Source organism: Periplaneta americana, chromosome 16 (genome assembly GCF_040183065.1).
Source record: "Periplaneta americana isolate PAMFEO1 chromosome 16, P.americana_PAMFEO1_priV1, whole genome shotgun sequence".
NCBI classification, from domain to species: Eukaryota; Metazoa; Arthropoda; class Insecta; order Blattodea; family Blattidae; genus Periplaneta; species Periplaneta americana.
In genome coordinates this window covers 182976992-182999025 of record NC_091132.1, presented here as the reverse complement: position 1 = coordinate 182999025, position 22034 = coordinate 182976992, and the positions used below count along the sequence as shown (strand labels likewise).

Here is a 22034-nt window from a genome sequence, read left to right as displayed (position 1 = left end):
TCCCACCCCAAATATATACCCTAGTCATTATATCAAATTCGTCAAGCGTGACAAAAAAAACTGTGACATTTCCTGAATGTGACGTAATTTGAGGGAAGGAATAAAGGTGTTTTCAATGTACCCAACACCTGTCACATAATAGCTACTAAGACACCAAATCTATCTTAACTTAACCTCTCACATAATACTACACAAATAACCTAACCTGTCACATAATACACACCTAATCTAATCGCAGGTGACCAGCGTTCTGTATCATAAAGCTGACAGGTCCTACAATCATGACAATTCTACAAATATGTCAGAATATTGTAGCATTTATTTTCTGACCATTCTCAGCGGCTTTGAGAAATACAATTTGTGAATTGTCAACAGCGTTTCATAAACATGACAATGGCAGATAAGGTATGTGTAAACATGTAAGATCGATAGCAAATTATTTCTTATTGATATCATATTTTTATAACAGTAAAACGAGTAGATGTGAGACGATTTGATTGGATGAATTTATGATGCATACCACTATTGATTTTGTTGTAATTAGTAACCACCGTTAGAAAATCCATTGTGAACAATGATAAAATTACAATCCTAAATTTGATTAAAAAAGGGACGACATTCTTGTCAACAAATATAGCCTTATTTTCAAAAGAAGCATTATTTTTTTTAACAAGCACACATTAGTAATTCCATCAACTCTTTAAAAATTTGTTGCGTCCATGTAGAGCTGAGAAATGGCATATACATATGTTATAGCCAGCAAATCTCTTTCTCAAAGAATGAGTATATCAACAAATCACAAAAGGTGCATCTTCACGGTTCAATTTTCCATGTGTTTACAGATGAAATTGGGAGAGAATATTGAAAGAACAGAGTTGGAAACTAACGTTAAATTAAGATGCATGCATATTTTGTGCACCATGTTGAACGTCATTTGAAACAAAGCCTGATCCACCAGAGCAAAACAAAAATGAATTTCCCCCACTACCTCGACAATATATGCCTCAAACTTCATCATCTTCAAATCTACAATGTAATGCTTCAGATGGTCTATCTCCATTATATCATTTAAAATCCACCCTAAATTTATTTAAAAATCTTAACATCCAAGGATTAATATGTTAGGAGAAAATCCACAAACTATTACGGAAAGTACGGGAATTTTACTTGAAGCAAGTAAAGATATAGGTTAGGAAGTAAATCCCGAAAAGACAAAATATATGACTATGTCTCGTGACGAAAATATTGTAGGAAATGAAAATACAAAAATTGGAAATTTATCCTTTGAAGAGGTGGAAAAATTCAAATATCTGACAGCAACAGTAACAAAAATAAATGATACTCGGGAGGGAATTAAACACAGAATAAATATGGGAAATGCGTGTTATTATTCGGTTGAGAAGCTTTTATCATCCAGTCTGTTGTCAAAAAATCTGAAAGTTAGAATTTATAAAACAGTTATATTACCGATTGTTCTTTATGGTTGTGAAACTTGGACTCTCACTTTGAGAGAGGAATATAGGTTAAGGGTGTTCGAGAATAAGGTGCTTCGGAAAATATTTGGGGCTAAGAGGGATGAAGTAACAGGAGAATAGAGAAAGTTACATAACACAGAACTGCATGCATTGTATTCTTCACCTGACATAATTAGGAACATATAAAGCTTATTTATGTGCAATTAATAAATAAAATGAATAAATACAAGCATACCTATTTACACAGAAAGTCCAAAAGTGGAAGGGGTCGTGGGCGGAGCTCTCTATATTGCGATTTACCCTCATGAAAAACATTTGAGCACAGAATCGTCATCAGAATGCTACCAAGTACCAAGTGCAACGTTTTCGTTCATAAAATTAAAATGCAGCTATCGTAGGCTGTCGGGAGATAGCAGCACTTATTGTCAGAACGACAACTCTTACAGCTTTAAAGCAAAATACAAGCTTCTTCATGTATTGTGCCGTTTATGTGCATGCAGATTGAGAAAGTAATGTGCGAAATATGCGACTGTTCGTTGCACAAGCCGAATGAATACTTTTTTATGCTTATTACTTCGGACAAATGTCTAGAGGAAACAGATACTTTCCCAGTGAATTTAGTTTCTCCTGCACTGACAAACAGTTCTCAATGAGGAGACGAGTAGACCACGCGTCTAACCCCCTGTCCCCGCATTAGCCGAACACCTCTATAAGCTACCTTTCATAGGTTTTCAACATTCTTGCAAACCAAGAGGCTCGAAGGCTCCTGCAGACGTACAAAAAAAGACGCCAGCTGCAGAGTCATGAATGAAATTGTGAAAAAAAAAAAACATAGATTTTTTTAATAGAAACAAAGCCGGGAGATTAGGAACATTACTGGGGGGTGTACAAACCTGAAACCCCCTTGAGAAGCGGCCACTTAACGTAACTGACGAGAGAAAAACGTTTGACAAACATGGCTTCGAAACGTTAATCAGGCTTGCTGGCGTTCGTGAAATTGTTTGATTAGACGAAGGCAAGAAATATGTAACATGGCCATCGCATTACAAAGGTTTCTCGTCAGTATATTTAAGAACACATTTGTTAGCGACATGTTTGAATACATGATTACTTAACCCTTAACTACTATTGTCCTTTTCTGGAACACAAGTACTATCATCGAGTCAAATCTGACCCGAAATCATTTTTCTATATATTTCGAGACTGAGGAAGGTTGTGAACTTTCTATTAACGCACACAGTATTTTGAAGGTTTTGAAGACCATATTCATAACGTTTATTGAAATTATCCAATTTACCTTCTCTAATTACATCATGTTTAAATGTTAGTCAAATTTTCATCATACATTTTCAATGATTTGTAAATACATACAAAACATGTATTATTAATAATTTAATCACTATACATATGCATTATTACTGTTATTGAAGCATTAAACAATAAAGCTCTCAAGGAAATTGATGAAAATTTGATTTCTTTAAACAAAATTGCAAGCAACTAATATACTCGTATAACGAAAACTGTGAATGGAAAGAAAGAAAATCAAAATTATCATCTTCATTATTTGGCCATTAAACATCAAATAAAAATGTTCCTACGATAAATAATCACTGAATACATGAAAGATTAGCTAAAAGTCTTATGAATAATCCATGACCAGTGTCACCAGGTACTAACAATATTAATCTTCATTGACACTTTCACTCATCAATGTCAGTGCAGTGTATCTCTTCACTGCAAGGATCACAGGTGATCCTAACAATGCAATGCTTCTTGCAAACAGTTCTATTGCATTCATTGCAGACTGGAATGCTTGTTGTCAACAGAAGATGGGCAAACATAACGCGTCTTCTTTTCGTAGGTGGTTCCTCTCTTTTCTCAGGTTTAACCTTTTCTCCAAAAATTTTCTTCATGGTTGCTCGTAATGTTCTAGGAAGTCTAGATTCAAGCATCCTTCGTTGAATATGTGGGCTAACTAAAGCTTTCCCTGGATTTACACCGAAGTCCCTACGACTTATGTTTGCATGTAGGTCTTTTGATGTGAAAGCGTAATAGCATTGACGGAAGCAATATCCAGTAATGCCACGAAAATTGCAAGTGGTCATCTTCTCTTTCTTCTCTGAACAGAGTAGTTTGCACACTTTTGGTCCAATGAATCTACCTCTCCTTTAGTTCTGTTGTAATCTTCAATAATTTCTGGCTTTCCATCTTCGGCAATGCTGCTGTCATGATGCATTGAAGAAATAAGACAAACAAATTTTCCTTTCTTTGGTACATAGCTTACTAAGGTTTTATCCTTGTTAAAAAAAAAAACTTCTTAGTTCCTTCTCCATCCTTTTTCGTTGGGATAATGTTCTCGGGTATCTCCCGTTTGTTCTTCCTTATGGTTCCTATGTACGTCAGTCCAACTTTCAATAGTTTGTCGACTAGCTCAACAGACCTAAACCAGTTGTCACCAGTTACGTTTCTGTTTGAGTGTGCGTATAGCATGATTAATGAGAGTACATTCTGTGTTGGAATACTCAACTTTCTTGGATTTGGAAAATTCCATTTGCCAGTGTATATGAAAGCATTTACCAGATAGTGCCTTTTAAAATCACACAAACACATAATCTTCAAACCGTATTTCTGTGGCTTGCTCTTTATGTACATACAGAACAGACACCGTCCACGAAATCCAACCAATATTTCATCAACAGTTAAAAATTAAGATTGTGAATAGTTGGCTCTGCAGTTGGCAATACATCATTCAAATATTTCTGAAATAGCGGCTGTTCTATCGCCATTTTCTTTCCTCAATTCTCTCTCTGCAGGATCATCAAACCTTATTGTAATCAATAGAAACCGAAACCGATCTAAACTCATTGTGGCTCTGAAAATATCTCTGTCGGTACCGTCAGCATTCCACAAACCCTTTGCGTCCTCATTGCCAGGCTTGAAAACTCCATTCAAGTACAGTAGCATTCAGTTCCACAGTATCGATGTGATTAGTGACTAAAGCTGTTTTACCATAGTTTGTAGAAAGTTGTGTTAGTTTTACATTTGTATTAGTAACAATCAAATTCAGAATTTATCATCAAAAAGTAACTTCCAAAAATCAAATTGGTTCATTAGAATGAATTGTTCTTGTTGTACCTCTGAGTTGAGGCAATTTTACCCTAAGTATATTATGTTGTCTGGTCCTCAAAGTGTGGAAAGGTGCAGTAAACTATATGTATCTAATTTTTTAATAAACACTTTCTCTATGTCCTGTATATGTTTGAAATATCTCTGGTTCAGACCTCCCACTGCACATACCTCTAGTTCACGTTCTACCAATATAGATGCCTCTGGTTCTTTAGCTGGTCCTATAGTTATAGCTGGTTCCTGTTGTAGAAATGCAGATACGCCCTCTTCACGAGCCACAACTAATCCTGCTTCACGAGCCACCACTAATCCTACTTCACGAGACGCCACTTTTAATGTGTATGATTTTTCCATCCGGCACAGCAAATATCTCTGGTTGATGATCTCGTTCACTTGAATTAGCTGTTGAGGATTGTAATATTTCCCTGAGATCATCATCTGAAATTTCTTCCTCACTCTGTGTATCGTGATCACTTACTATAGTTTCTGGATCACTTAAATCATTGTCAGAGACTTAGTATAACAAGCAGTAACTTTCTCCTTATTAATGGTGCAATTATTCGGAAAATAAAATACAATATAAAAACACTTATCGCAAAGAAAGTTGCGTTAACTACTATTGTCGGGTCACTGCTGACCCGACTTCCTCCTTGTGAGCAAGATACAAATTTTTCTGACGACTATCAAGCTTTACCTGATGCAGAACACCGCCCTGGAAGAATACAGAAAGCCACAATAATGAATTATTAAAACTCGCACAGATATCTAAGAAATTAAAGTAACTGGGTCATTATTGACCCGACGATAGTAGTTAAGGGTTAAGACACTGTTAGCAAAAAATGTTTACAAATATTACATTTGAAAGGCTTTTCGCCAGCATGCTAGCGTATTAAATCACTTAAATATAAGAAATGCTTATGACAAACATCACATTTCAACAGGCTTCTCGCCTGTGACGTTTTAAAAAAATCTAACAGCAAGACACACGTACAATATTATCACATTTGGAAGGCTCTTCACCAGTGTGCTGGCGAATAAAATATTGCACTACGAAAATGGCATAAGACAAACCTCGCATTTGAAAGGTTAGGCTCATGTATGCTGGGGTTTATGACCATTTAGAAAACCGGAGATCGGCAATCATCACAAACAACGCATGGTAAAGATTCTTTTACCTCTATAGGGGATTCAGGTCTTTTTATAATACTCGACTGCGGGAAACCCCACAAATATTGCCTTTGCAATAGTTATCGCCTGTGTGCAAGCGTTCATGTCGTTTTAGTCTACATGAATGCGAGATACACCACAAATATTGCATTTAAAATGTTTCTCTTGTGTGCAGTCGTTCATACCTTCTTAGGTGAGAAATCTGCCTGTGTGAAGGCGTTGATGTTCCCTTAGGTAAGCAGCAGCGAGATGCACTGACTACACAAATCGCATTTGAAGGATATCTCGCCTGTGTGAAGAAGTTCATGGGATTTGAAACTACTCGATTCTGAAAAAACTTACCACACACATCGCATTTGAAGTGTATCGTGCAAGAGTTCATGGCATTTGAGACTACTCGGTTCTGAAAAACACTTACCGCACACCTCGCAATTGAAGGGTTTCGTGCCGGAGTTCATGGCATTTGAGGCTTCGCGATTCTGAGAAACACTTACCGCACACATCGCATTTGAAGGGTTTGTGGCCTTTGTGACGGAATTCATGAGATTTTAGAATACTTGATCGCGAGAAACACTTACCACAAACTTCGCATTTATAAGGTTTGTCACCTGTGTGTATGCGTTTGTGTGTCTTTAGAATACTCTGCTGCGAGAAACACTTGCCACAAAAGTCGCACTTGAAGGGTTTCTCGCCAGTGTGCAGACGTTTATGGCATATTAACGTATGAAAATGCGAGAAACTCTTACCACACACATCGCATTTGAAAGGTTTCTCGCCTGAGTGACGGCGTTCATGGCATTTGAGACTACTCGATTGTGAGAAACTCTTACCACACACATCGCATTTGAAGGGTTTCTCACCTGAGTGACAGCGTTCATGGCACTTCAGTGTATTCGATTGTGAGAAACACTTACCACACACTTCGCATTTGAAAGGTTTCTCGCCTGTGTGACGGCGTACATGTGCCTTTAAGTTAGACAGCTGCGAGACACACTTCCCACAAACAAAGCATTTGAAGGGTTTCTCCCCTGTGTGCAGGCGTTCGTGGCATTTGAGACTACTCGATTCTGAGAAACACTTACCACAAACATCACATTTGAAGGACGTCTTGCCTGCGTGCTTGTGTGAATAACTTTTCTGTTTTGACGATTTCGAAAAACACTGTTCAGACGCTTTGAACACAAATTGCCTCTCATCTTCATGAGTCCACACAGGTTTTTCCGACGATCCTAAATTATTTAGAATCTGGCATACAGTCGTGCTCTCTTCATGTGCAATACCGACGGATTCTGACGATTCCCTCCTAGTGAGCGTTCCAATCCTATAAACAAAATAAACTATCAGTCTTTACAATAGTCTCAACAAATATATATTTATTTTAATTGTTGAATACATGTATGAGATCAAACCCATTAGACCAGGACGTACATCAGCGTTGGAGATACATAGTTTTGAATTATTAGTTTAGTTTGGTTATTTATACGCGTCAAAGGACACTACTATAATTAACATTATACCCATATATATAGACGAAAATAATTATAATAGTACATAATGCAACGAGCCTATAATGATAGTAATTAAGACGCAAGTATGTTTGTTTATGAAACGAGAGCGAGTTTCATAATTTTCATACGAGCGTCTTACTTACCATTATAGGCAAGTTTCATACGACTTTTTATGCTCGACCATATTTCTAACTTGAAATTATTCAGAAGTATTCACTTTATTTGTATCTGACAGAAGATCGGAAGTGACCTTGTTCATAGGTCGTGAATTGTGAGATGTGCGCAGACGCGAAAGTATTGATTTTTTTCCGAGGAACAATAATGACATTGACCTTGATGCAATGCAGAGAATGTATAACCTGGAAATTGATTTAGAATTGAAAAACGAGATGACAAATTGAAATTATTTGAATATTATTTACAATTAACCCTAATTATTATAGTAACAGAACATAACCTTCTGCGACAGTATTGGATTTCCAGCCTCCGTGACGTTTCCCTCGATTTTCGATTGCATTTCCGAGTATAATCGAAAAACTGAACTTTAATGAGTAGGTGTACTTTAATGACATGCATTGAAGGACTGCTACCGGGTGTATAATTACTACATTTCGGTATGGTCGAGCATGAAGTATCAAACGAAACGTATATAATTTATGTAGGACAAAAAGAGAATAGAAAATTAGAGCTTGGGAAATAGGCTACGTTATCTACGAAGGACGCAGAGTGATTGTAACTGTGGGTATTGGAAAGGGCTTGAAATTTTCAATATTATTTTTGTTATGGCATGAAATTAGCTTTCAAGCAATGTAAGGGGAACATAGACAGATTATATTCCACTCTTTGTTCATTTACACCACATTTACAATTGGCAATTTGTGCATTACGGATAAAGTGCAAATAATCACCTTTCAGTAGAAACCTCGTTGTCCTCTGCCATTACTTCCATCCATGGGTCATCATTCACTGCGTCCGGGTCACTCTGCTCTTCCTAAAAATTCAGAACAAATAAAACAGAAAGATAGCACTATCTATATGCATTAACATATAAAATAAAATATTTGTAATTTTTTATTAATATTTTATTGGGTTATTTTACGACGTGCTATCAACATTTCAGGTTATTTAGCGTCTGAATGAAATGAAGGTGATAATTCCGGTGAAATGAGTCCGAGGTGCAGCACCGAAAGTTACCCAGCATTTGCTCGTATTGTGTTGAGGGAAAACCCCGGAATAAAACCTCAAGCAGGTAAATTGCCCCGACCGGGATTCGAACCCGGGCCACCTGGTTTCGCGGCCAGATGCGCTGACTGTTACTCCACAGGTATATTTTATATATATTATTTTTAAGTAAACGTAGTGGCGAATGTAAATATCATGAATGGTGAAAAAGCGCATGGAGCAAAATCTGTTGAGGAGAGAAAGAAAATAGTCTACATATTATTAACAAATAGAAATATTACACTTTTTGAAACTATATTTAAATTTTATATTAAAAATGCAAAATTTAATGACAGAAAATTATTCCAATGTAATTATAGTTATGCGTGTTTTCATAATTTGTTATTTAGGTAATCAGAAAACATACAATATCATTACATGCGATGTTAAGATATTTAATGCATCAGACAATTTCTTTCGTAAAGCCAAGTAAAGAAGTTGGCAAGATAGTCTAATTTTAGTGAACTGGCTACCCTACACGAGCATCAGTTAGTCTCTTCTCTGCTGCTAATACACCTATGCTGTGGTTACTGAAGACTGACCCGAGTCATTTCCTGAATTCAGAGCTTACATGCTGTATTATTTGGATGGTCACAGCAAGGACACTCTTCTTTGGCTAAATAGTACGGCATATCGAACAAGGTCAACATTTATTTTCCGAGATTAAAAATTTAAAGGTTCGCAAAGTTGCATAATGGCGCCAGAATTTGGCACAAAAATTATGACCTCCTAGAAGCACTTTTAACCGAGCAACAGAAGAGGTCTTTTCATTAGGGTAGTTGCACTAGTGAATGACCAGTTAAGCACCTTGATAAGAATATTTGAATATAACCACTTATAAAAATAGGCATTCGACATAAGTAATAGGTTTCGCTGGTTCCTGAAAACTCGCACTACCCATTCAATGAGTGAATTTTAATTTTTCTCTCATATTGGTTAAATTTATGGCATCATATTTTAATGATTTAAAAATCACCAGTGAAAGACCGCAAATGGCAAATGATGATTAATTGGAATAGACTCTGTTTTGGGGCTCTATGCAATGATATAGCATTGTGTACTGTATATTATGTGGTTACTATTATGGTTTTCGTTCCAATAATATTAAATTTAAGAACTAGAATAAAAATATAAATTTCTTGAGAAATTTTTTAATATTCAAGAATATTTTATTTAAATGTATAACAGGGCCTTGTTACCAGTTTGACTTTCCATTATCGGTACAAATTTGTTTTATAATTACTCGCAAGAGGCTACATTGTAAGAATAATATAGTAAAATGTATACAAGTAATTTGCTCAAAATCAAACAGTTCAATTAGTCCTAGTTTTAATTAAGAAATTTATTCCCAGCACTGAATAAATAATATATATTTTTATGCTAATTGAAGCGTAGTAAATTTTGCGACAATGTTATGATGTTTTTACTATATTTGGTCAATTTCCTTTCGCCATTTCCAAGTATCAAGTGCACATCTTTCCACAACGTTCACTTCTGATTCTGTTTTATCCGTTTTTCTTCACTACCCCCGAAAAATTTGTTTCTTTATATTTCACAATAACGTACGACATTTTGCGATAGATATCTTCTTCTAATGTAGTGATAGCACTAGGTTAAGAACTAGGCCCATACATTACTTTCAAACAGTCAATGTTTCCTGAATCAGTGTCAGATACAAGTGACATTACACCTGAGTCAATTTCTGTTTCGCTCTCAGATAGTTTTTTTTTTTGTCTCAGAGTTCCCTTCTTTGTAGTTTCTTTCTCTGTTTTTCTTTGCGTACACATCTTCTTTACGCTGTTTCTTCACGTTTTACTTCTCTTCTTTAATTTCTCTTTTATCATGATACTTTTTCCACTCTTTAGAAGTTACTGCAAATGGAACATCAGGAGGGGTTCTTTTTATATTATTTCATTATTATTATTATTATTGTCTTCTACTTTTGGCCAATGCAAATCACTTTTTCAGACAGTTTCTGATGTCACATTATTTGATGGTCCTGTAGAATTTAGTTCATTAATACAACTTCCATCAACATAATTGCTTGGACTGATACTTTGGATCCCACTTCCAATCTCCATATTACTTTCAACACTTCCAATCTCAGATGGTTCTGCAACAATCATATCATTAATAATACTACTTTGTCGAGGTCATCACTTGGAATAATGCTTTGGATTCCATTTCCAGTAATCCTATTAGTTTCAACACATCTATTCTCCACATTATTTCCATCACAACATTCTTCAAAATTTCTATAAGCATTTCTATAAGAATCTACAGTTTCACTATTTTTAGGAACCAAAAAATTGGCATGAGTATCTTCTACTATTGCAACATTTCTCTGAATATTTACAAATCTATGATTATTTGGAACCAGAGGATTGCTCTGGATGATATCCAAAGCTCTGAATATAACTTCTATGTTCTTTATTGTCACAAAAGGATGTCTTTTTAGAAAAAATTCTAGCCATTTTTGCCCTGGGCGACCACCATTACAGTAAATGGGTTATTTCGTTTAATGTCTTTCATAACCGTCTGAACTGAGTCTTTAACTTCGTCGGGATGCACGGCAATCCCAATTAGGCTTCAGCAATAATCCAATTTTCGAACCGGCCTTCCCCTTCTTTCGTTAATGTAGCTGTGGGACCCATTTTTCGCTCCACTGTTACTTATCCATGTAATTTATTTATTAAAGTAGCTTTTGGAGTTGTTATATTCTTTGCTAGCCGTATTGGTACTGATTTGATTTCTACGTGTTGATTCTACAGCTGCATAGAGATCTCCTTCGCTATATCGAAAACATCTGTATGTTTTCGTCTTTTTATTTCCTTCATGCGCATTTTGGGCTGATTTGCAGAAAAGTAAATTTAAAGGATTTCAATTGTTAATTTAAACTCATTTGAATACGAACCAGTAAATGTCTCTAGCCTCCAGTGAATGACCACCCAACTTCGGACCATGGTCATTTACTGGTACAAGTTTGTTTTTCGGTCATTCACTACCACATACATATGAAACAAGTCACAGATTTTGAATTTCGTGCTTAGAAATAAAAATAACGCACATGACGATATCACCAGTAACTGACCAAAGTAGTCATTCATTGGGGAAGACCCATTATTCAGATCCAGTGAATAACCACCCACGTTATTTATACAGCTTTGTTGCTAGAATTTACCTTTTTACTGAAATCATTATTTAAATACCTATATAATTAATTCCTTACTTAATATCTAAGAAAAATAACAAATAATTGCATTAAAAGGCTGCTATATGAATCGTTGTCATTATTAGTCTTACCTTATTAGGAGTGCAAGCAGGGTTGCATATTTGATGCACACCTGAAGAAAACTGTCATATTTTATACACAGTTACGTGATTCTGAGTGACCACTGAGAGAGAATATTTCAAAACATAGTTGATCTTATGTAATTCGGACTTTCAGATTGGTTTTTGCAGCCATGATTCCTATTTTAAACATATATTTTACAAGATGGTCATTTACTGGATCCGGCCATTCATTGGTGCAACCACACTATTATATATTTTATAATATAAGCATGTTTGCAAATCTTCATTTGACGCAGACTACTATCATTTGTTACTACTGACAGATAAAAGAAAAGGATTATAACTTTTAACTTCCAAGAGAAAGTAGGAATGAAAAACAAGACGAACAAATATGTTACAGGAGGCAACAACCCAAACTCTACCATGAATCTACTTGTCTGCTAGTATATGCATTTATTTTAATTTTGCTCTCAGTGAAAAATAACCTGTCTTCTTCTAACAGGACAGAAATTTCTTTCCTGTATCCTGACAGAAATCATCTCACTTTTTCACCACAAACTGTAGCTCATGCAACGCAGACTATCTTCAGTGTTTCAACCTATTGTGTGTATTGCGAAACGAGGAATTCTTTCCTCAGAAAATTCCCGATCATACAGCAGGCTGCCTACAGATCCGGAGTTGCGCTCGGGCGCGGGTTCGATTCCTGCTTGGGTTGATTACCTGGTTGGGTTTTTTCGGAGGTTTCCACCAACCGTAAGACAAATGTCAGGTAATGTATGGCGAATCCTCAAACTCATCTCGTGAAATATCATCTATCACCAATCTCAACGGCTCTAAATAACCTCGTAGTTGAAACAGCGTCATTAAATAAGCAAGTAAAAGAAATAAAGTACACCAGACTCTGCAGATCTTCAGTACTCAAATAGCGAAATTCTGGTATATTAAATTTCAACAGAAGAAAAAGAATAAAATGTAAGTTCTTTCTACTCTTTCGGTCCTCAAATTGATTAAAACTTAGTATACACTCAGCTTTCTCCTTATAGGTATTATTTTATTCTATTCGTATACAGGATTTGCATTTACCTGTATTAATTGTATTGATCTAGCTTACCTTTCTTTAATAAAAAAAAACTGCACAACTGCACTAGGACCTTATATTGGGAAAAATTCAAGAAACCATTTAATGCATTTATTGATGCTTATTATGAAAAAACAGCTGAAGGAAAAATATATTGCTATTTTATTGCACTTTGTAGGCGAAGAAGTTCAAGATATTTCTGATTCTTTCTAACTTACTGACGAGGAGAAGAAAAAACTATGTTTAGTTCTAAAACGATTTGAAGACTCTTTTTTTTGGCCGTGACAAAATGTTATATATCGTCGCTCCACGTCCAAAATTCGCTGTGTACATTTGAACACATTTTGCAGGAGAAAGAGAAAAGCAATATCACTTTTAATACCGTGGATTTTCAAAGCTACTTTCGATATCATTTCACCATTTTTCATGTAAGGATTCAGTGCTCAGTTTTCCTTTTCTATTAATATAATGCCTATATCTGAGACATCAAAAATGGTTAGAAATTTCGTTGAACCATTTAGCCAAATTCACGGAGTTTTGTAAGTAATTTGGAATCCACCCAAAATCAGTTCAAGAAAATTCAAAAGATCTATTTCTATTTTTAATAATTTGAAGACTTGCCACATGAAGTTCTTAACCTTACGTTTTCCTACCTATATTGAAACTGAATGCATTTCATTGACAGAAAAAAAGTAAGTAAAATATAGAATACTTTGATGTATGCCGTATCTCTCCAGATGACTCAGAACATTTTGCAAAGTTAAGAACCTCTTCCGGAATCCACTCAAAGTAGGTCCCTTAATTCATCGTAAAATTACGAAAAATATTTTCTCTATGGACAATATAATGTTCTACAGAGGTCATATTGTAAATACAATTTTTTTAAATAATGAGTGAAAAAGAAATAAAGACAGGTGATAATATTTCTGCATACATCTAAAGCAAAATCTATAATCATTTCGAACGGAAAAAAGTATCGACAATTTTAGACAATGATATACAGAAAACAAAAAGAAATAAAGTCATGTACAACACATTATCAAAAAAAATATACTGTGGGAATGTGTAGCGATGGCAATCATTAGAATTGAGTAAAGCGAGCAATTTCGTTTTAAAATTTTAGACAAAAACGATATAACAATGCAACAAGGCATACATAGTAACGAATAGAGATGATTTTTTTCTGCCACTGTCACTGACTGAAAGACACTGCAAGTACTGTTGTAGAGAGGCCGTGTCCATTACAATGAAAACACAAGATAAACAGTGGAAGAAGAAGAAGAAGAAGAAAATAGTGCACTTTTTGTGCTGCACTCACCTCTGGTTCACGTTTCACCACAGGGAACGAAATTAGCAACGGATCTTCCTCAACTTTTATCTCAGATGTGAGATCTTGGCTCTGGTCCTCATATTCCTCCTTTATACCAGTCACATAATGATCCGAAAAATTCCGTTCCTGCAGTACAAAGGGATTTCTTAAATCAACAATTTATTACAGGAGGTTGTAAGATGACTTCTAACGTCACAAGCTGCTTTCTATATATCTGCATGCCGCAGGTCGACTAAAACTCGCTGTATGATCGATACATTATGAAGAATATGACCAGAATTGGTATGCAGTGGCATAATATTGGTCGCCTTTTGAAAGTCATAAATATATATGTATGTCTGTGATTATGAATAAGCAAAGTTAATCGCGAATATTTTAGGATATTTCAGGGTTTCCTGCACGTAAAACATTATTGTGCAAATAATGTATCATACTTTCGCGATTTTGTTGCGGTAATCCCAAAATCTGAATAACTTGTTAAGAAGAATAATAAGATTGAGAAAAGTTTAGTTGTAAGCACTCATATAATATTTTGAGATCGATTGTACTGAATGGCTAGGAATTTCTTGTGTATGAAGTGAAGCTGTGGATAATCCAAAACAACTATTCTTTCCATCTTGAATCTTGCGTACACTTAAATATAAATACACGGGCGTATACAAACAAACATGTAATAGTTGCGAAAAGTTCTACATTGGACAGACTGGCAGATCATTCGAAACACGCTACAAAGAACACATTAAAGCAATAACCAGAGGACACAATACATCCACATACGCCGAACACATAAGTAATGGTAACCACACATACAATAATATAAATAGAGACATGGAAATCCTACACATACAACCCAAAACCAAAAACCTAACACACTAGAAAAATATGAAATATATATACATAATAAAACACACATGGATCAAATTCTCCATACACAGATCAATTTCAGAACACACACTATTTGAATCCTCGTTTCAACAAGCAAACGCACCCCCAAAACAGGCATCGAAATTCGAGATGACGCCGAGAACTAGTGGGCTCTGAGGATGGTGTGCAAGCACCGAAACAGCTGTAAGCCACAGTTGATTATGTAATTTAACAGGAGTAAGTTTGCCACTCAACCAATCATTTAACCATTCTTTGCTTTTATTCCATTGAACTACTGTACAGCAAGATGCAATTCCAAACAACCCTAGTAGCAAAGGATACATGTCGTGGACTTTCAGACCGGCAGGCTGAAGATGTGGCCCAATGATGTGACTTTGTTGTCTACAAAGCTGACCCAGATATTTACAGAAAAACTGACACGATCGCCTTAATTTGAGTTTACAGACTTCAAGTTCCATAATATCTCAAAATCTTCCGCAGAGATTCCTCTATTTTCTGTTTAATTCTTTCATCCACTTACAAAATCAACCGGTATATGGTGAAACTTTATTTTACGACCCGTTATTTTATTTTCATATTAATTTTGACTTTGGGATATTTTAATATTTCTGATTTTGTACTAACTTTACGTTTTCCATACAGTTGACTTCCATACGGTAAACTAAGCTGCAAGTAACTTTGTTTTAATAACTGATCCTGTTCCCAAGTTTAGCATAACTTAAATAAATTTCTTCACTTCCTCATTAGAATGTCTCCGAATCAATCAATTTCTGTAGTTGATAAACTAGAATGTGGTGAACAAAGCTGGAGACAAAATTTCCGCATTCTGGTGCCTCTTTCAAAACGAAGGGGTATCAACAATAATGGAGACGAAATGTCCCCATTTTGGTGCCGTCTTTCAAAACGAAGGGATGTGAACAATAATGGGTAAGAAATGTCCCCATTTTGGTGTCGTCTTTCAAAACGATATGCATTAGTCGTAAATGTTCATAATATTTTTTCCGAAATCTTCTCTTTCAGCGACCATTATCACCAGTTTGTGATTGGCTGCCTGAGATAAATTTGTTTTCTAATGAAAGTGAGCTTTGTAATCTGCGAATATAGTAATTTGGTCTATAATAGCGTACATGATTAAAGCCTAGGTGTAGAAAACTGTGGATATTAGGCTACCATTGGTGACTATGTAGACGGGCCATCCTTTGAAGGATATAGCAACCAATTATTAATCTACTTACACTTAAAATACAAACTGTCCGTACAAAATACGGACGTATGGCAATCCTATTAAAGTTAAAGGTATGGTTTATTTAACGACGGTCGCAACTGCAGAGGTTATATCAGCGTCGCCGGATGTGCCGGAATTTTGTCCCGCAGGAGTTCTTTTACATGCCAGTAAATCTACTGACATAAACCTGTCGCATTTAAGCACACTTAAATGCCATCGACGTGGCCCGGGATCGAACCCGCAACCTTGGGCATATCAACTCGCCAACCAGGTCGACTCCTATTAAAAGATAGCCTAAAACTGTATAAAGTGATTGGGGCTATATTTGTAAGTGCACCTAAAACAATATTAATCATTTGAAACCGTAAAAGAGTGCCCGAATTGAGAATTTTAGACAAAATACGGAGAAAACAAACGGAAGTCATGTGCTTAAGTAACACTAAGGGAATAAGTAGCATGGCAACGTTTAAGGATTAATGTAACAAGCAACTTCGTTTCCAAATTTAAAACATAATACCAGGTAATTTCAACATTAGACTTCTTTGCAACAGGACATAAAGTGATACAGAGCCAAAAGATGGTTTTAATCTCTATCATAAATAAAATACACTGGAAGTATTATTGTAAACAGACAGTGTCCATGACTATGAAAATACAAGCCAGATAATGGAAGAAAAATAAGTAGAGCATTTCATGTGCTCCACTCACCTCCGGTTCGCGTTTCACTAAAGCGGACGAAATTGGCACCTCATCTTTCTCGAATTTAACCTCAGATGAGATGGCATATCCCTTGTCCACATAATCCTCGGAGGAATAAGACATCATTGCTTAGGACTATGTACCACAGCTGTTATTCGTTAAACTGTTTCATGCAGTACCTTCTTCAATACCGTATATCACACAGGTCAGGGCTGACTAAATCCTTAACGAAATAAGTAGTTTTCTCTAGATGGCCGTTATCAAACCGGCCATCGAGATTCAAAATCGCTGTAGTTTCATGTTTCATTGTTTACATTTATAGTATTATTAGTTTTCTGTCAATATTACTGATTAATAGTTGGAAAGTAGAACTTCTATCTGCCGCTATAAACGAATATTGCACACTTTTATCACTGCCAATGTGAAACACCTTGAAAACAACGAGCACAGAATACACTAGCATCTTAATACCATTGGACGGAGTGAAGCCGGTTTGATGGACCTGACGCCATCTTGTTGCTACCAAAACATCGCAAAATAGCTATTACGTTATAGAAGAACTTATGATAATAAGAATTCCATATGTCCCTAATTTCTTGTAGGACTCACAATTTCTTGTTTGTTTCGTAATACAGAATCGCTATGCACGTATTTTTTAGCAAAAATTACGAAACTGTCATCGATAAATCACATATATACAGGTTATTTAAATTGGAAGCTCTTCAAATTGCAGTATGGTATTTAATAGATAATCTGGAAGGTTAAACAAACAATAATGATAAAAAAGGAAAATAACAGTTTGACCTTATTTAGCTACTAGTCCAATAAAAATGCTACCCTATAATAATTACTTTTATAGGTTGATCCATTTGCTTCGATTTAATAATGAAACTTGCTTCTTAACGCAAATTATCATTCTCTTCCTTTTGCCAGTATTTCGTATAGATGTCCCGATTTTGTTTAGAGAAAAAATGGAATGCTCTTAACCATATAATATTTGATAGGCTCTTCGTTTATAGTATATAATTAGATTATAACGGCGAACAAAAGTGAAGTTTTATTACCAAGTGGGTCAAGTCAGTTCACGACCGAGTTAATGAAGCTACTAAGTATGTAAAGCATAAGTCTGATTTCGTGATTATAAAAATTAATTACAATAATATTAATACACTATTTCTTTTTCTTCATCAAACGAATACGTGCATTCGGTTTAAGAGAAACCTCGGTACACCCGTTTTCTATAGTACTCGACACAAACTTCCAACATGGGTTGTTAGGTTAGCTTCGCTCGTAAATGCTAAGTCTGCAAAGCATGTCTGATTTCGTGATTATAAAAATTAATTACAATAATATTAATACACTCTTTCTTTTTCATCAAACGAATACGTGCATTCGGTTGAAGAGAAACCTCGTTACACCCATTTTCTATAGCACGCGACACAAACTTCCAACTTGCGTTTTAGGTTAGCTTCGCTCGTAAATGCTAAGTTTACAAAGCGTGTCTGATTTAGTAATTATAAAAATTAATTACAATAATATCAATACAGTAATCCTTTCTCTTAATCAAACAAATACGTGAACAATACGAATCTAACCGACTAACTTAGGCTAAATCATTCATTACCGTATCTAGCCTACCAGAAATAAGTACATTTCACACATGCATATTTACCCGTGAAAAGTTATTCCAGGAATTTTTTTTGAAAACCTGTTTGTGCAGCCATACGCAGAACATGTATGCATATTGAAATTAGTTCATTTATTAATTAAAACAACGATGCAACATCACAATCAACTGCCCATGTGCTAACCGGGAGCCCATTGTTTTGGTAGCATCATAATGGCGACTGTCCACAAAAGCGGCTTCACCTCCAAGCTGTTTATATCTACTCTATGCATTCTGTGCTCGTTGCTTGAAAATACTTAGGATGTATAGCATAGACCATGGAGTAGTGGATTATAGATGTGATGACTGTAGGCCTGCCCGACACGCCCCAAATACATCTTACTTGTAATACCAAATTAGTCATACGTGAATGAAAAACACTGCCATATATCCTGCACTCGCGTAATTTTAGGGAGGGAATAAAGGGATTCTCAATGTAGTCAACACAGAATTACAGTATGTATCAGTGGAAATAGGATGTGGTGACTAGTAGAGCTGTATGCCTTACAATCCGACCCCAAATACATACCTTACTCATATATCAAATTCGTCATGCCTGACAAAAACACTGTGATATTTCCTGAATGTGACGTAATTAGAGGGGAGGAATAAAGGGCTTTTTAATGTAGCCAACACCTCTCACATAACTAGACACCTAATCTAACTTAACCTAACCTCTCACATAATACTACATAAATAACCTGTCACGTAATACACACCTAAACTAACCGCAGGTGACCAGCGTTCTGTATCATAAAGCTGACAGGTCCTACAATTATGACAATTCTACAAATATGTCAGAATATTGTAGCATTTATTTTCTGACCATTCTTACCTGCTTTGACAAATACAATTTGTGAATTGTCAACAGCGTTTCATAAATATGACAATGACAAAATATGTGCAAACATGTAAGATCGATAGCAAATTATATCTTGTTGATATAATATTTTTATAAAGGTAAAACGAGTAGATATGAGACGATTTGATTGGATGATTTCATGATGCACGCCACTATTGATTTTGTTGAAATTAGTAACCACCGTTAGAAAATCAATTATGAAGTGATAAAATTACAATTCTAAACTTCATTAAAGAAAGCGACGACATTCCTGTCAAACAAATACAGCCTCATTTTCAAAAGAAGCATCAATTTTTTGTATCAAGCACCCATTAGTAATTCCACCAAGTCTTTAAAAATTTGTTGCGTCCATGTAGAGCTGTGGAATGGCGTATACATCTGTTGTAGCCAGTAAATGTCTTTCCGAAAGAAAGAGTGTATGAACAAATCACTAAAGCTGCATCTTGACGGTTCCATTTTCCATGCGTGTACAGATGGAATCGGGAGACAATATTGAAAGAATCAAGTTGAAAACGAACGTTAAATTAAGATGCATGCAAATTTTGTGTCTACATGGTGCACCGTGTGGAATGTCATTTTCACTATGTATATATATTAATTAATTAATATTAAATATCAATCCAATACTTAGGCCTACATGATTATCAAAATTGCAGTTCAACACTCCATAGGCACTCGCATTTGTCATAATCTTCAATGAAGCTAATCGTACATGCTGCCATTTTCAGCTTAAAAGGTCCACAATCACCACACAAAAAAATTAGCAGTTTATTCGCGGCCTCCTATTTTTAGTGAAAGAAAGCATTCACAATTGAATGTGGTTCGTTCATTCTTTAACTCAGGAAGAAATTAAATATGAAATAAAAATATTAGGTTTCTTAGTAGTTAATGTACAACAATGATTAAAAACAATCTACAGAATCTTATAAACTTCATATTTTACAAGTGACTCTTGAAAATAACCCAAAATCAGAAGTGATTTTCCAACTCAATAGTATGTAAAACGCAATTATCAAAGTCGAAGCTTATAATCCTCTAGTACGTCGTAGGCAATGCCACAAATGCCAATCCTTCGGGCATTTGTTGTGAGGTTATGGGCAGTGAAAATCACCTTATATAGGCCATCAAAAGGATCAAACTATACTGTAAAATGTGCTAATTGTCAAGGAAATCATCCTTCAAATTTCAGATAATGCCCTGTTTTATAAATCATCTTTACTATTCTATTAAGAGAGGAAGCAAAGTAGAAGCAAATCCTGATTCACCAGAAAACAACAGAAATGAATTTCCTCCACTACCTCGACAATATATGCCTCAAACTTCATCTTCTTCAAATCTACATTGTAATGCTTCAGATGATCTATCGCCATCATATCATTTGAAATCCATCCTCAATTTATTTAAAAATTGTAACAACCAACGATTATAAGTTACAGGAGAATGGAGAAAGTTACGCAACACAGAACTGAACGCACTGTATTCACCTAAGATACGTAGGAACATTAAATCCAGAAGTTTGAGATCGGCAGCGCATGTAGCACGTATAGGCGAATTCAGAAATGACTATAGAGTGTTAGTTGGAAGGCCGGGAGAAAAATGACTTTGGGGAGGCCGAGACGTAGATGGGAAGATAATATTAAAATGGATTTGAGGTGGGTGGCATATAATGATAGAGACTGGATTAATCTTGCTCAGGATAGGGACCGATAGCGGGCTTATGTGAGGGCGGCAATGAACCTCCGGGTTCCTTAAAAGCCAGTAAGTAAGGAAGATCTAAGAATTTCTAAACCAAATGAAAAAGTCACAAAAAATAGGGCAATGTGAGAACATACAGTCGAAAGTACACCGACTTTCTTTACTGACAACAATGGGTGCACACCTTAATTCAACCACAGAACATCTAGACTTCACTACATAAAATAAATTTCTCCATGCACTACTCGAGGAAATAATCTACTGGGTATAAACATAAACAATTTTTAACATAAATTTCAAATCATACCAATCAGCTACTGCAGTACCAGTATCCCCATGAGAATTCTACTCAATATCCAGTCACATCTTACAGTACATTTATTAAAGACTAGCCGTACCCATGCGCTCCGCTGCACCTGATAGAAATAAATGTAAAGTAATTACATAATTAAAATAGGACGTTTGATCCAGGGAACATTCGTGTTTGATAGAAGGATAAATAGTTTAATATGTTACTTAATTTAAATTGCATCCAGATAATTAAAATGCGATCATTTTCGTCCAGAGACACTCATTTGGTGCAAAGACAATTCCTTTACCATGTTTCTTAATTGTTATTACATGCAACCATAGTTTAATGAAGATTGACATCATTTAGATTTAATGTGTATACTTTATTTTACTTGCTATATGTTTCCATTGAATTATGGTAATAACTTAATTTTAACCCTTGTTTTCTACGTATTCAGTAAATGGCGCTTGGCCCACTATGGTTCTGAACCCTTCAAATAACTTAAATTATA

General features: G+C 35.4%; 1 protein-coding gene across 2 annotated transcripts in view; it reads right to left on the bottom strand.

Moving 5' to 3' along the window:
• The window catches only part of LOC138692199 (zinc finger protein ZFP2-like), a 33713-nt gene extending 16238 nt beyond the window's left edge, over positions 1 to 17475 (bottom strand). Inside the window, exons 1-4 of one of the 2 annotated variants that reach the window (XM_069815281.1) lie at positions 17018 to 17441; positions 14188 to 14325; positions 8185 to 8267; positions 1204 to 7089 (exon numbers count right to left, since the gene is read on the bottom strand). In XM_069815281.1, the coding sequence (XP_069671382.1) occupies positions 6183 to 7089; positions 8185 to 8267; positions 14188 to 14325; positions 17018 to 17134 (1245 nt within the window). In that variant the 5' untranslated portion in view covers positions 17135 to 17441 and the 3' untranslated portion in view covers positions 1204 to 6182. Of the gene's footprint in view, positions 1 to 1203; positions 7090 to 8184; positions 8268 to 14187; positions 14326 to 17017 lie in introns of those variants that run through there. The other variant, XM_069815279.1, reaches the window with a different exon arrangement.
• Positions 17476 to 22034: the final 4559 nt, after the last annotated feature.